At 39.1% G+C, this 14,383-nt stretch overlaps 1 protein-coding gene across 1 annotated transcript; it reads right to left on the bottom strand.

Moving 5' to 3' along the window:
• Positions 1-2,220: 2,220 nt before the first annotated feature.
• Positions 2,221-12,833, bottom strand: LOC132265444 (delta-1-pyrroline-5-carboxylate synthase). Its single transcript, XM_059766139.1, has 12 exons — positions 12,594-12,833; positions 10,835-11,011; positions 10,515-10,658; positions 9,727-9,782; positions 9,589-9,637; positions 9,271-9,435; positions 8,679-8,867; positions 7,616-7,814; positions 6,794-7,035; positions 3,731-4,214; positions 3,343-3,621; positions 2,221-2,829 (listed from the first exon to the last, which is right to left on the bottom strand). The coding sequence occupies exons 1-12, from the start codon at positions 12,759-12,761 to the stop codon at positions 2,570-2,572; spliced, it is 2,412 nt and encodes an 803-aa protein (XP_059622122.1). The 5' UTR covers positions 12,762-12,833; the 3' UTR covers positions 2,221-2,569.
• Positions 12,834-14,383: the final 1,550 nt, after the last annotated feature.

Raw genomic sequence — 14,383 nt, 5'->3', positions numbered from 1 at the left:
ACAGCCACTCCAAAAACTGAAAATTTAGCGTCTAGCCGATCATTTATAGAAGAGGCGTCAGTATGATTTATAAGTTGTTATTGAAGCATGTTTGGTCCGAGATTAATTTGATTTTGATAAACATACGCATAATAAGAGCTAGGCAATTACAGTTATCACCATTGTTTAGATAATGATCTGTTGTGTTTTCGAGAAATTGAGCAACACGATATCAAAATATTTGTCACCAGAGAGAATTGACCAATAATACGTTTTTTGACATTCGAAAAGCATTCGTCACGAGTGAATAGATACAGTGAACAAGTGTTGTCCGAGTTGAGAAAAGGCTGAAGAATTTTCTCCATGAGTAATTGACATGTTGTGAAAGTTTAACGAATTTGTGAGAGCTTTCGACAGTCAAAATTGAGAGTCACGCTTGAAGAAGAACAGTGCGGAGAGTGGATTAAAAAATAAATTCCAGTAGCCTCCATCGTTCCTGCCTCATGAATTATGAATGCAGAGAAAGAGTGGCGAGGCCTCAGTGAAAGGGTTATCATTGTCCCACGTCATGATCCTTTTTTAATAAAATTGTCATACAGCAAGTGATTGACGCAGACTCTATGTATATAATTTTTCCGCAGTAAAAGTACACAACACACCAAGAAAAACATAAAAACAAACATTCAGCTCTATCTGTTTGTTATGTACATGTACACATTCCGGCTCCCCCTTATTAAGCGGTCAATAAAATCACCCGTCACGGAGATAATCAATTGGAAACAACGTTTCTCTCACGGTAGATTTATTGTCGCCTTTATGGCGAAATGTGTGTCAGAGAAGAAAAAAAAAGCTTTCCCTTCGCCCTTGGAAAATCTTAACTTTTCACCTTTTCTCTTCTGCCATCAATCCAAGGCACAAGAGAGCTTCTCCTATGTACAATTCACGTCTTTTCATAACACTTTTTCTCTCACACGGAAACCTTTGTTTACACTCTGATCTAAACTGGGACAGATTGCTTGTGATTTATCGCTTTTCTAGACTTTTTGCCATGGAAATGAGATAATAATGCCTCTAAGTTTGGCACTTGTCTGAGAAAATCCTTGTTGCCAGGCATTTCGGAAGTAAGATGGCAAATTGTTTCTGACGACACACAATGCGATTGTTTCAAACAATGAGTTCACAGCTGAACGATTAATTGATAAAAACATATCTGCTTGTTGGATGCTATCGCGAAACGGGTCAGTGCGTTAATTGTTCGTATCGAGGCGTTCAATTTCAGTTGGAAATCGCTAAATTTATTCAAGTGGGGTGTACAGAGAATTTTATGGTTTCCCAAATTCTGGGAATTTGAATTCACTGTCGATCGAAAACATTTGAGTTTGAGCCTATTTTTAGAGAGCTGTTAACATGGAGATAATAAAAAATTCGGCACACTTTAAGATAGGTATTTGTGAAAATGTTTATAAATATCTCCTAATCTTTAGGATAGTGACTCATGGATATGTATTCACCGGATGATCCATACATTGAGACAAATGGATGCATTTATGACTAATTAACTCCATTCCAATTTAAGAATAAAAATTTTCAGGGTTGAAAAGAAACTTGACGATAAGTGAAGGGTTAAATTTATATATGCAGAGACTTTACTGTCATTTTCAGAAAATAGAGCACTCTTCCAAGCTTCGTCGAGTCAATCAATAGCTTCATCCGCTAAAGCATTCCATCCATAACTCAATTGCTCCAATGGTGGAGAAAATTGACTGTGGGCGCCCTTCTTAGCTCGCCGGGTCGTCAAATGGTATGTGAGCTCAAAACTCAAGTTTATATCTTATGTGTCACGATCATGTCTATACCACCGGCATCTACATAAGCCGCAGGATAATTCTCACCCACCACGAAAACTTGCAATTTTCTCATCTGTTTGCTGTGAAAAATTCATCTCATGACGTGCGGTTGGAGGGTGTGAAAAGTGGACGTGACAGATGTGATAAAGACGCTATTTATCCGGCTTTATTGAATGCCACGAAGATCCTTGCGAGAAGCCCCTTCAAATTGATAATGCGAACATTCCACGGATTTTCATTCACTCATTCTCTGCCCATTGTGGGTCGCTAAATATCCGCCGACAGCGAATCAGCCATATTGACAGTCCCGTCGTCAAATCAGTATTCACAATGCACTGGCCTTTGGGCTCTTCAGTTTCCGCGAAACCATATCTCAGCGTAATGCATTCGCATCTTCAATAGAAATTGTTTTTAGTTTTATTATTCCAAGATAAATGAAATTTCATGCATGACAGGGTATCAAACGTATCAAACTAGAAATTCGTCTTTCACAATTCTATCCTGAATGTCACAAATATAAGATCTAAGATTAAGAGAATCACACTGTGTGAAATTATCAAAGCGCATCTACTGAAAATATATACATTGGAAATTAGTTCTTCATCAAATCAACACTGTGGCCTCTCTCTCTCTGTTTGTTTCTGTATAAATACACTAAACCATTAATACACAGGGATACAGAATTTCTCAGCACAAATTAGCGAGTCTGTTGCGCGTTACGAGAGGCTATTGACTTTGAAAGCTTATATGGGAAGGCTGTCGTGAATCCACCTCCTGGGTCCGCCCTCAGCGAAGTCTGCAGCAGCGTGGTCGGTACCATTGAGAATCCATTTGGTGGTCAGGAGTCCCTCGACTCCCACGGGGCCTCGAGCGTGAATGCGAGCCGTGGAAATGCCCACTTCAGCACCCAATCCGAAGCGGAAGCCGTCAGCGAAGCGCGAGCTGGCGTTATGGAATACACAGGCACTGTCCACCTGCTGCTGGAACTTGCGGGCAGTCTCGTCTGGAGAGAGAAAAAATTACTCAGCCTGAGTGAATTGTGATGGAGTACATTGTATGTTTTAGTCTCCATTTTGGTAGTAAAATATTGAAATCACAATGCACCGGCGTTGACTACAGCGTAATTGTCAGGACTGCGTAAAGCTATCAGTGTTTGGACTATAAAGCTTTCATATTTAAAAAAAAGTCCCTTTCTATGCATGATTGACTCCACAACTGCAGCTGACATAATTCATTTCTATTTCAAAAGTAGCAATAACAATCGCCTCTAACCAATGTCAGCATTAAAGTTAAATCTCCTCCATGCGTTCAGACCGCATTGTGGATTCTCTGCCGAATCGTTAGCGTATTATGGATGTGGCCAAAATGTGCTCAATTATCCCAATGCAAGCCTTGATGATGCCCGTCTCAATTAACATCATGCTCAGAGGCCTAAATCGCTGTGTCGTCAGCTCTGACATGAGTGATTCATCATCAAATTATGGTGAATCCTAAACATTATCTGGCCGCAACTCACCGTTCTCTGTAACAACGACATCCGTGTGGGCGCTGCCGAATGTATGGATGTGATCGATAGCCTCATTGACATCGTCCACAACTTCAATACAGCACTCCAGGGCACTGTACTCGTGGCGCATGGATTTGGCCACGGCGGGTCCGAATGTCAACAATTTATTCAACTTGGGCCCAGAGTATATCTTCACACCCTCCTCCTTAAGCATATTGCAGACGCTGGTGAAGAAGTCCCCTTCCATGAGGTCTCGGTGGATGAGCAGCGTTTCCATCGCATTGCACGCTGGAATGGCAGTTTGAGAAAAGTTAATGCGGAACAGAGACGTGAGGAGTAATGGAAGGAAAAATCCACTCTCGGGAGCAATGGTGGACGCGACATAATGCTAATTTACCTGCGGGATAGTCGCACTTTGAGTCTTTAATTATCTTCAATGCCTTCTCCAGATCTGCTTCTCTGTCGACAAAGACGTGACAAATGCCCTCAGCGTGTCCGAGCACAGGTATGTTCTGGCTCTGCTGTTGGATGCTCCTCACCAGGTCTGAGCTTCCACGTGGAATAATAAGGTCAATGTGTTTATCCATGGAGAGAAGGTCACTAATCTCCTCTCGGGTTGACACTAGGGATATAGCATTGGCAGCTCCCACAGTGCCTAGTGCCTCCTTCACCAATTCCATTAGAGCTTTGTTGCTGTTCACCGCTTCCTTGCCACCTTTCAGCAGACACCCGTTGGCTGAGGCCATGGCCAGTGCGCTTATTTGCAGCAGAGAGTCGGGCCGAGATTCGAATATGACCAGCAGAACACCAATCGGCACTGTGACCTGTGTCAGCTGCAAATCCTCCGCCAGTTGGGTTCGTCTCAGTACACGTCCCACTATCTGCGCACCGTGTGAAAGAAATCGATTGAAAAGTACATTAGATGATGAAGATATTTGAATTTCTATTAGGAAAGCATTGTGGGAATTGCAAATGGTGATAGATTGAAAGTTCACGTAAATGCAATTCGCGAAAAGGTCAATTATTCAGGATTTTTCTTTGTATTCCACCGTTGAGTATTCAAATTCCCTCTTGTACACTTTGCTTTTAAATATCTTTCTGGACCTAATTCACTTAAAAGTTCGTCAAATATGTTTAGTAAAAAATTCAACAAAGTTTTGCGATTTGTCATTTTCCATTAGACTAATGGAAAGCACTATCTGGAAAGTGAATCCACGTGCATTCACTTTGCAACGCGTGTGTTTATCTCATATGAATAGACTGTTTGACATGATATGATGAAAAAATGTATGTCGCCTTGATGAGTTAATCCATCTTTGAGCCAAAATAATAATTAATGTTATTAAAACTTTTAAATAATCAATATTTAACTAGTTATTGATTTATATACTATATTGTCTGCGTAACAAAGAAAAAACTTATTTGATTTGCTTAAATGCTCCGCCTCATGATAAGCTTAAGTACACAGATTGGTTGCTCTTGTAGGTGTCATTATATATCTAATTTCATATGTCACTCATTTTGTTAAATTAGGGCGAGAAAGTGTAAATGGAATAATTTCATGATATTTTAACAACTTTTCCTTTCAAAGCAACTAACGTTGTCTTCAGAGAATTTATTAAAGAAATGAGATAGTGAAAATCAACTCTTTGTAGAATCTTCATCCTCTCTGGGGATTCCCAAGAAATGAGCATTTCTCGGGAATTAATCATATATATTCGTCTTAAGTCCTTAAGACGTAGACAAAAGATTTCTGAGAACAGAATTAATTTACTCTACAAATAAGCTCGTCTACTCAACTCCCAATTACAATTATTTTTCAAAATTTTGCGTATACGGTCACAGACGAGATTTACGTAATTTATTTTATTAACGGCATCATTTGTTATATGTATTTTCTCTGGTTTTGATCTTCTTGTTATAAGATGGAACATTTTGGATTGCCTGACAAAGAAAAAGTTGGGAATTATTTACTACTTTCCTCGGCAAATGGGTGGATTGTCATGAAACATCTTCGAGTGGAGCGCGTGCTCTCAAGATGTGTGCATTGCAACAATAGACACTGTTAGTGGGAGGAGAAACATCTCACTCAGGAAGTGCCCTTCAATGCAAATCGCACTCGTTGAAAACACTTTGTATATCACACTATAACATGAATTACACTGGATCACAACTATTTTATGCACTCTAGTCAAGTCAGTGAAGCTTCGCTTGGAAAATTCAACTGCTTTTTTTTTCTTTCATTGTAAGCCGCAGTTTTGCCTTTCCTCGCCTGTTCTTTTCTCCATCGCAACTCTTGTTTCAAATAATGCTTCCTCTTGAACACTTTCAAGTGCAAGCATGTGGAATATTCAGGGAAACAATAAAGCTTCAACCCACGAAATACAACACTCAAACTCTATACTCTGTGGTTTTTCCGATGGATTGTATCTCTCGCTTGGATGACACATCGTAGGAAGAGAGTCTTGAGCTCTACTTTGCTGTGCAGTCTCAATGCAGAGGAGAGGCATACCTGTGTAAATACTTTCCGACATGGCCAATTGTACATATTAAACGTGCATTTGATATAGCTATTTGCTGTTATGCAGGGGGAAATATTTCTTTCTTTTGTCTCTTGAGTGGCTTGAAGAAGAATGCTTTGTGTTTTCGCATTCACACAGTTTTCGTTCATGATCTTCATGATGTAGAATGTGATGTAAATTCAAAAACAGACGAGATAAAATCTCAATTGTTTGAAAGTAAATTTTACTAAGTTTTTGAATGCATATGAAAACGAACCCCGTGCTCATTTTATATATACATAATACGACCCTTTAGAATATATCTATGATACAAACATGAGAAAAAATTAAGAATGATTACATAATCTTTTCAGCACACTCTGACACTTTTTCATCTATGAAAATACCACAAATCATGCTGAGGATGCAAAAAAAACGTATAATCAATTTTTAATCTAAAATATTCAATACTATTACTTATGTATATGACAAAAATGTCGAGTAATTCAAATTCACGTAGAAATTTTTCGTTTTAGATAAATTTCCCTTGATGGCAATTGTGTTCAAGAATTTCTTGTCTCTATGCTTTTTCACTAGGAATATTATTTTGTTCAAAATTGAGTGAGCAATATAAATTCAACACGAGCTCTTGCTCTGAGGCTGAAATAAATGAAATTTCATATTGAATTTTTCTCCTCTGTGTGGCAAAAGACAACCCATGTCAGGGGTCCATGTGCAAAAGTTTGCCTGGCACACGGAAATGTCTATTTAAATTTTCTCCGGTTCATCTTTATAAATGAATTTGTAATGTTAGCTCAAGGATCAGGAGTGAGTGAGTGAGAGCCGGGCAGAGATTACACCTTAAATTTATCTTATGTGTAATTTTGAGGCGGGATGGGTAAAACCATCGTAATCTCATTGTGGGCTGCGCATTTCCACTTGTATATCTGTATTCTTACCTTGTGGCTGGAGTCGGCGATTTGCTTCAAACCAACCGAGAGGCCCTTCAGCTTGGATGGTGTTAGCGATAATCGCGACTGAAGGGGCTTCGCGAGGCCGGATTTGGTCGCCTCGTTGAGATCAACTCCGTTCGCTTCCAAGATGAAAGATTGCTTTGAGAGAACCAAATCCGCCAAAACATTCACAGCGTCCGCTCGTTGATCTGCAGATAAACTTTGGAGCACTCGACTGCCAAGGCGCGCTGTAATTGGGATAGTTGGAACAATCATAAGTTGAAAGTTTGCCGGGCTGCGAGGGGGTGAAGACACTTCGTCCAGCATGAAACACATTTGTTCATTCAGTCTATATATAGCGTGTTGTACCGAAAAGTTCAGAGATGAATTTATGCACAATATTCTGAGATTTGGAAACTTCCAAGCAAATAATACATCACAAGCGAAATCACATGACCCAGTGTAGTTTGCTTGTTACCCGCAAAGACCGTGGATGGATTTCTTCCGCTTCCCATAAGCTCATACATCAACATCATCAACATTGATGAAATGCATTGAACAAACTTTGGTCCTGATGAATTTTCCATGATTAATTGAAACAGACTTTTCACATAGAACCAACGCTGAGTAAGCTGGTGAGCAAATATCCCGAAGATACAATATAATATGTGATACCTTTGAACATCCGCAGTTTGTACGAACAAATGAGTCAATACCAGAAATTAAACAAAGCAACATAATGTATAAAGAAGAATTTTGCAAACAATACCTTTGCCAACAACATGCAAATGCACTCTCTGAGAGGTGAAACAGAGAGCTTAAACTCACCATTTTCCGCTAGAATTTCCACAGGTGCCGTCTGTCCGCTGCCCGGACCAGTTTCCGTGAAGAATGTCCCAACTTTTCGCCCCCCAATTATTGTCTTGATTGCCTTCTCTTGAGTACCATTGCAAATTACAACGCTCACACCTCGGTCCAGCGCCCACGTAGCAGCACTCACTTTGGAATCCATCCCTCCAGTTCCGACCTGAAAATAGAGAACGAGCAAGAAATAATTTAACAAGCTTCTCAGATATCAAGAGAATTTTTCCAAATAAATTGAATTATTTTTATTGAGGAATAGAAGGTCAGATGACCTCCATTGTATTGTCTGAACACTTAGTTGGATGCATGATTGTTATCGTTGAAAAAAAAAAATTGAATAATGTCTCGCTGGTTTCGCTAGTAAAATGAGGCTGCCAAGATACACAGCATCCCCATCATCTTATAAATGTTGGAACTTTCTTACTGCATGTTGAACAAAGACGAATACTTAATAAAATTAAAAGTGTTTTTCCTACTCCCTCCAGCGACTTACTCAATGTTTGTATACATTTGTTTGGAGCAGAGAATAAACATTATTCATCATGATGCTACATCAAGTTCTTGTCAGATGAACTTTCATACGATTAAAATGTTCTTTTTTCTGGCAGCGAGTATTTGAATTGACTGGGTGTGAGGGACAAAATATCTTTTCTGCCGCGAGTAATAGAGAAATTATACATCAATGTATATGGAAGTTGTTAAAGTAGCATGAGAGAATGCGAGAGGGAAGCAAAAAAAGCCGTACGTTCGATAAGAAGAAAGTTGCGATTATTAACTTTTGCGCCAATTGGCCAATTTATACCCAATTTGGCCATCATAGATTTTATGAAATTGAGTGAATTGATCCAGACTAAGGACTTTATTAGAATACCGTGTTCGGTGAACAGATTTTGCAGGAAAGTTTGGCATTTGGAAATTGCTCAAATTGCTTCACTGTTGAGAGTTTGTGGAAATTTTAATACAGTTGATTGGAGAGGTGAATTCATGAAGTTCATGATATATTAAATTGCTTAACTCCATACTCTACCTTCGACTTTTTCCCAAACTGTATAGCATTCCGGTCATTTGATGTATACGTCGACATGAGTTTGGCCCCGTCTTCCCACGGTGGCTTATTGTAAATGCCATCGACGTCTGACATGAGAATCAGGAGATCAGCTTGAATTTCAGCTGCCACCATAGCAGCCAGACTGTCATTGTCTTTTATACTAATACCCTGAAAGCAGTATTATAGTTAGGTGATTAAATTTGTTCTGCCAATACAACAACGCTATCCTATCAATTCATTCCCTCTGGCTTTCCTGAATATTCACAATGCAAGTTTCCATGACACATAACAAATGCTTTCATTCTCCAAAGTTCATCAAAGCATTACACTTGATAATGTACATAAACCTTAGCTTAAAATCCTATTCGCACAAAGCTATCGGCGTAACCGGTATACACATATTGTATCTCATTAAGGATATTGCAAAATCTCCATTTACATGATTATTTTCCACATATCGCAGTTGCCTTTCGGGAGAATGAAGCAAAATATAGCATTTGTGTGCAGGCAATCATTTGAGTGAGCAATAATTTTTCAAATTTCACATAAAAGCAAGTTCGGCGAAATTCACCTTTTTGGGTCCAGTAACTTCCTCATCCACTATGAACATTGGCGGCGAGACCGCATCGTTTGTATTCACGATCGGAACAATATTTAGACTTATTAGTTCCGATAGTGTACAGAACAGATTCTTTCTCGTCTCTTCATTGTAGAAATCCGGTTTGGTCACCAATACCTTTCACCGCGGGCGCCACAGGGTGCGGAAAAGAACAAGGAATAAAGACATGAAATAAGCGAGATGCGGAAAATTCAATTTAGTATAACATTATTGATGAGAGTTCATATATTGATTTGATTTGTGTCATTCAATTGATTCGCTTCAACTTACTTGAGCAATCTTAACCCCATATTGCGCGAACATAGCGTCATACAGTGACCTATACATGATATATTCATTAGGATTGTAGGAATAATATATAGTGTTCATGTTGCCATTTTTTCAACACTGGAATTGTTCTTAACTCACATTAATCCTGATTGACCCACAGCAGCAGCAGCACGAGGTTCTATTGACCCAGCATCCTGCAAAGGAAGGCGAAAGCATGAAAAATGTCCTTATAGAGGTCCTGGCACACTCTTAGATATATGATACCGGCATCATATCATAAATTAAATGATTTATGAGAGCAAACAGGCTGGAACAAGCCAAAGTTTTACATGTATTTACTACGAATAAACACAATGAAACTGATACACATTTCTCGATAACACAAAATTTCGGTGATATGTCTTTAACGACCATATTTGGTGATAACAGTATCTCAAGTTCAACAATCTGTTATTATTATTTTACAACTCTTACGCTTGGTAACTGATAAAGTGTGAGGAAAATTTCTCCCCGAATGCCTTTCCATCCGTACATTTTAGTTCTGTGGCAATTTTTCCACTCTCCATGTTTCATGGGTCAGTGAGTAAACTCCTAAAATCTCTGGCTCTGCAGATACCGATAGTAATCAGTGAGTATGGCTCCAAGGCACGCGTCAGGTCATGAGTATAACCGTAAAAATGTATGTATGGAGCTAAAGTCAAAAACTATTGCAGTGTATCGAAATTCATTTCATTCCAGCTGTGATAGGCATCAATATGAATATTGGATGCACAGTTCCGTACCAGCGGATGATGAATTTTTCAGTGAAAACTCAGTGCTTAGGGCTTTCGTATATAATAAGCAAAGTGGATATTCAAAAACAGTATAGAGTTCCTTCATTCGCTATACTGTTTACTGATTTAATAGGGGCTGTCGATGGTAATTACCTCTCGGGTGTGATCCTTGGGTGAGAGAGTCTCTCGCATGGATAATGACATCAACAATTCCTGCGTTAATTTCTGCTTTCCAAATGCGACAGCACCGCTCGTCACCATAATACAGTCACGTCCCTCCAGTTGGCACTCCGCAACCTACAGGTATATATAATATGATAGTGGTCGAGATTCAGGTTCATCGGTGCGACGAGTGTAATCTTGCCAGTGGTGACATTTATTCATCTCATCACTGAAGGCCAATAGATAGCAATTCAATTGTCTCTGGAGTTCAATCGATATCTCTCCTCCAAATGAATTTCTTGCATCCATACCTGTTCCACAATGGACGCCAAACGTCCCAGCGCAAGACCATGCTCATCCTCCCGAGTAATCACGGCACTACCCAATTTTATCACGAGTCGTCGGGCATACTTCAGTTGGCTCCGGTCCGAAAATAGGGATGGCCTCCGTTCTGTTTGTAGGGTTCTCTTTTCCATCTGGTTGATTTGCTGCAATAAATTTCATATAATTACATCAACGCATGAAATTGATAATTTTCCAACTCCCACACACAAACTTCCCAAATTTTCCACACTGGAAATTTCCACCCGGAGAGCATCTTGGACGGTTTATCAAGTACTTGGAACTTTATCGGTGTCCCCAAAAAGAATTTCGAAACCCCTTTCATCGACATGTGGGTATTTAGGTCTCATAAGCAACTCACCCATATCTAACTATGTAATACTGATGGTGGAAAATTTCAGAGTGTGAGACTTCATTCTCAAATCGTCGCATTGACTTGCCTTCCCAAGATAAAAGCCGTCTTTGATTTGCCAAAAACCTCCTAATTATTCTGACTTGCTCATGTTAATTTCATGCCGGCAGTGAGTGTTTACCTTATCAGCTTGTGAGTATGACAAAGAAAATGTGATTGGAAGGCTAAAGATAAGAGTGAATGCTGAGAATGTGTTTTTATGCATTTCCCTTTAATGTTTCTTATCCTGCCGATTTTTCAAACACTTCAACTTCGTAATCAAGAGAGAAATCAAGTCAAACTTAACCCTTCGCCGTTATTTCCTTATAATGAAACCAGAGAGGGAAGAATCGGGGAGTGAAGTAAGTGTATGACACTCAAAGACTCATCATTGAACTTCGATACTTTATTCAGGAAATTATTGAAGCATAAACTCGTAATGTTTTATTATTTCGTCTCCAGACTTTTTGCTCATAGTGTGGTGTGACTTTGTTGGAAAAAAAGTAATGTACTTGAATGTTTTGAAATGAATGAAATTGAGTTGTTTACAAAATATTCATGCCCGAAGACGACACCAACATTGTCTCACTGTGCTGCTTCAGCATCATACATATTTCCCAAGAGAATATCCACAAACAGGAAACTGCCATTACATAGACGACACTGTGCACTGTAAATTACATATGTCTGACACATATGTCCAAATACAAAGTCACGCGTTTTACTACCCTCAGTCACATCATCTGCAGCGGAGAAATTCATTTGGAACTGAGGATGTGCTCCTCTATTTAATTTGATCTCGTTGGCATTTTAACCTTGAGAGCCTCATTCTCATGGTGCTGAAGAGAGGACCGCTCATGCAGTGGAGAGTTGGGGCTCACTATATTCTCATATGTGGTGCTTCCTAATTTATATTCGCGAACTTTGTACATTATAGTGTTGAAACAAATGGTGGGTGGAAAGCTCCTTTCCGGGTCTGAATATGATTATCATCGTTATTGTACTTAACCAGGTGGAAAATACACCTCCACCCTATGCAGAGCATCAAATATTGAAGGAGCTCTCGGTTTAGGGTGAGTAGTGGGAAATTTTGGTGTCAAAATCAATATACAAACCCCCTCTTGCCATCCCCATTCCTCCATTATTCACCTATTCCATGATGGAAATTGTAGCATTTGAACCCCCAGCGTAATACGGATCAATAAATAAATACGTGAGTGAAATCGCATTGTTGAATTTTCACTTTATCTTTAAATATTTCATTATTTCTCATCAGTGTAATGCAATTTGTCCGGACTGACACTCTTTTACGGGAAACTCTGGAGGATTCTACTTACATTCTGGTTGGTTCGATGCCATAGATTTGACGAACCAGAAGTGTGGCGCACGGACACATCCGTCTGGCGATACTTTGCTGAGCCCCCGAGCAAAATAATTCTATCTCCATAGATAACCCGCCGTCCCATGGCAAGCGAGCGAAACCCGCGCAATAGAATCGGTGCCATTTTTTCTCCCGTCTCTCTTTCCCGAACTTTCACACAAATTTCCGCCTTTCTCCTTCACTTCACAGAATCAAAAAGGACGAAGAACAGGACGAATATGGATAGAGATGACGAAGAAAAGGGGTGGAACGGGAATTTTGTCGTGGGTTTGATGTAAAAAGGAGAAGACGGCACAGAAAAAAAATAAAGTTTCCGCTCTTTATGAAGTATGAAATATCAGAATATTTTTCCAGAGCTGAGCTGTATCCAATCAGTAAGATCTTTTCAATGTACCCGTTTCGCAGATGGCATTACTCTGTATAGAGAAAGTTGTGCGGAAACTTATATAATGAAATTCACAAGACGGAGTTGGGGAATCAAAAACAGCACTTGTGACCTCGCGTCACTATACCAATAAAAACGTCTTCAGCATCCACCACAAAAAGGATAAAGGCAAGAAACGCAATAACACTGGACACACAGGGACAAGAACTCAGATTGTGTAGCACAAAATCGGTCGTAAGATCTCGTTTAGCAGAGAGCCACGAATGGACTGAAGTTCGATAGAGTGATCCCAACAGTAAATCCCAAAATGGCTATCAATACCCAGAGTTTTTGCTTTTAAAAATGTCTCAACAATCCCCAGAGAGATAAGGCGGTATCCGTTATTGTCATTGCTGGACTCTCGCAATCACTGGCATTGGGGTGAGTGACGAACAACACACATGCAAGTTTAACTCCATAAGACGATTCGAACTGCGCTTGTAGATACAATTGAATTAAATGGCTTATCAGTGAGTCTGATGCAGGTCAATCTATTTGTGATGCCTTCACACACTGCGGCGTATGTTTTGATTTTCTCAATGTTCCCGCTGATAAGATATCCCTCGCATTTCGCCACATAAAAATTCGAGTAGACGCACTGAAAAAGCCACTCTAATCATTAATCAGCTGCTCACAATATGATAGCTTTCCTTGACAACACTTCCTAAACAATAAAATCAAAATATTTTCCATGCAAATTTTCACTCCATAATACCGCTTTTTCGTTACTTTAATAACGAGTTTTCTCGAGTTATTATTGAAAATTCAATTTTGTGTATGAATGCCAAACATGATTTCTAAAGCGCGAACGAACAAATGTTAACAATACATTGTTTTATGTTAATAGAGAATGATCAGAAAATTAATTTTACTGATGGATTTGTAATCACTTAGTGCGCAATAGTTCATTATAGTTTATACCGTTTGTAATTCATTTTCGCCCATAAACCCAGCTTAATTTCAATCAATTTGGCACTTTGAATGCAAATAGACATCGTTATCGCTTTTTGCATTGGAATTACATTATACAGGTCAATTGTAATTAATCTGCAAGCACGAGCAAAGAGTGTTCAGTTCAACTAAAATATATGGGCGCCAATTAGAAATTTCAGACAGGAAATATTTATTGTGTGGAAGTGAAAATAGTAGAACTCAGAAGAATCAATGTAATTGTCTAAGAGTTTTTGCTTTTCTCCGTATGGAAAATATCTATTTTCTGTCTTTATGCTAATATATATACTTATTTGTACATAATTTAGCAGTGTGATTTGAAAGTGAGACATTTATTATATAATTGTACAACAACAACTTGGAAACTCGGC

Source organism: Phlebotomus argentipes, unplaced genomic scaffold, assembly GCF_947086385.1.
Source record: "Phlebotomus argentipes unplaced genomic scaffold, Phlebotomus argentipes genome assembly contig_6, whole genome shotgun sequence".
NCBI lineage: Eukaryota > Metazoa > Arthropoda > Insecta > Diptera > Psychodidae > Phlebotomus > Phlebotomus argentipes.
The sequence above is the reverse complement of the archived record's forward strand: the minus strand, read 5'-3'. Positions and strand labels throughout refer to the sequence as shown.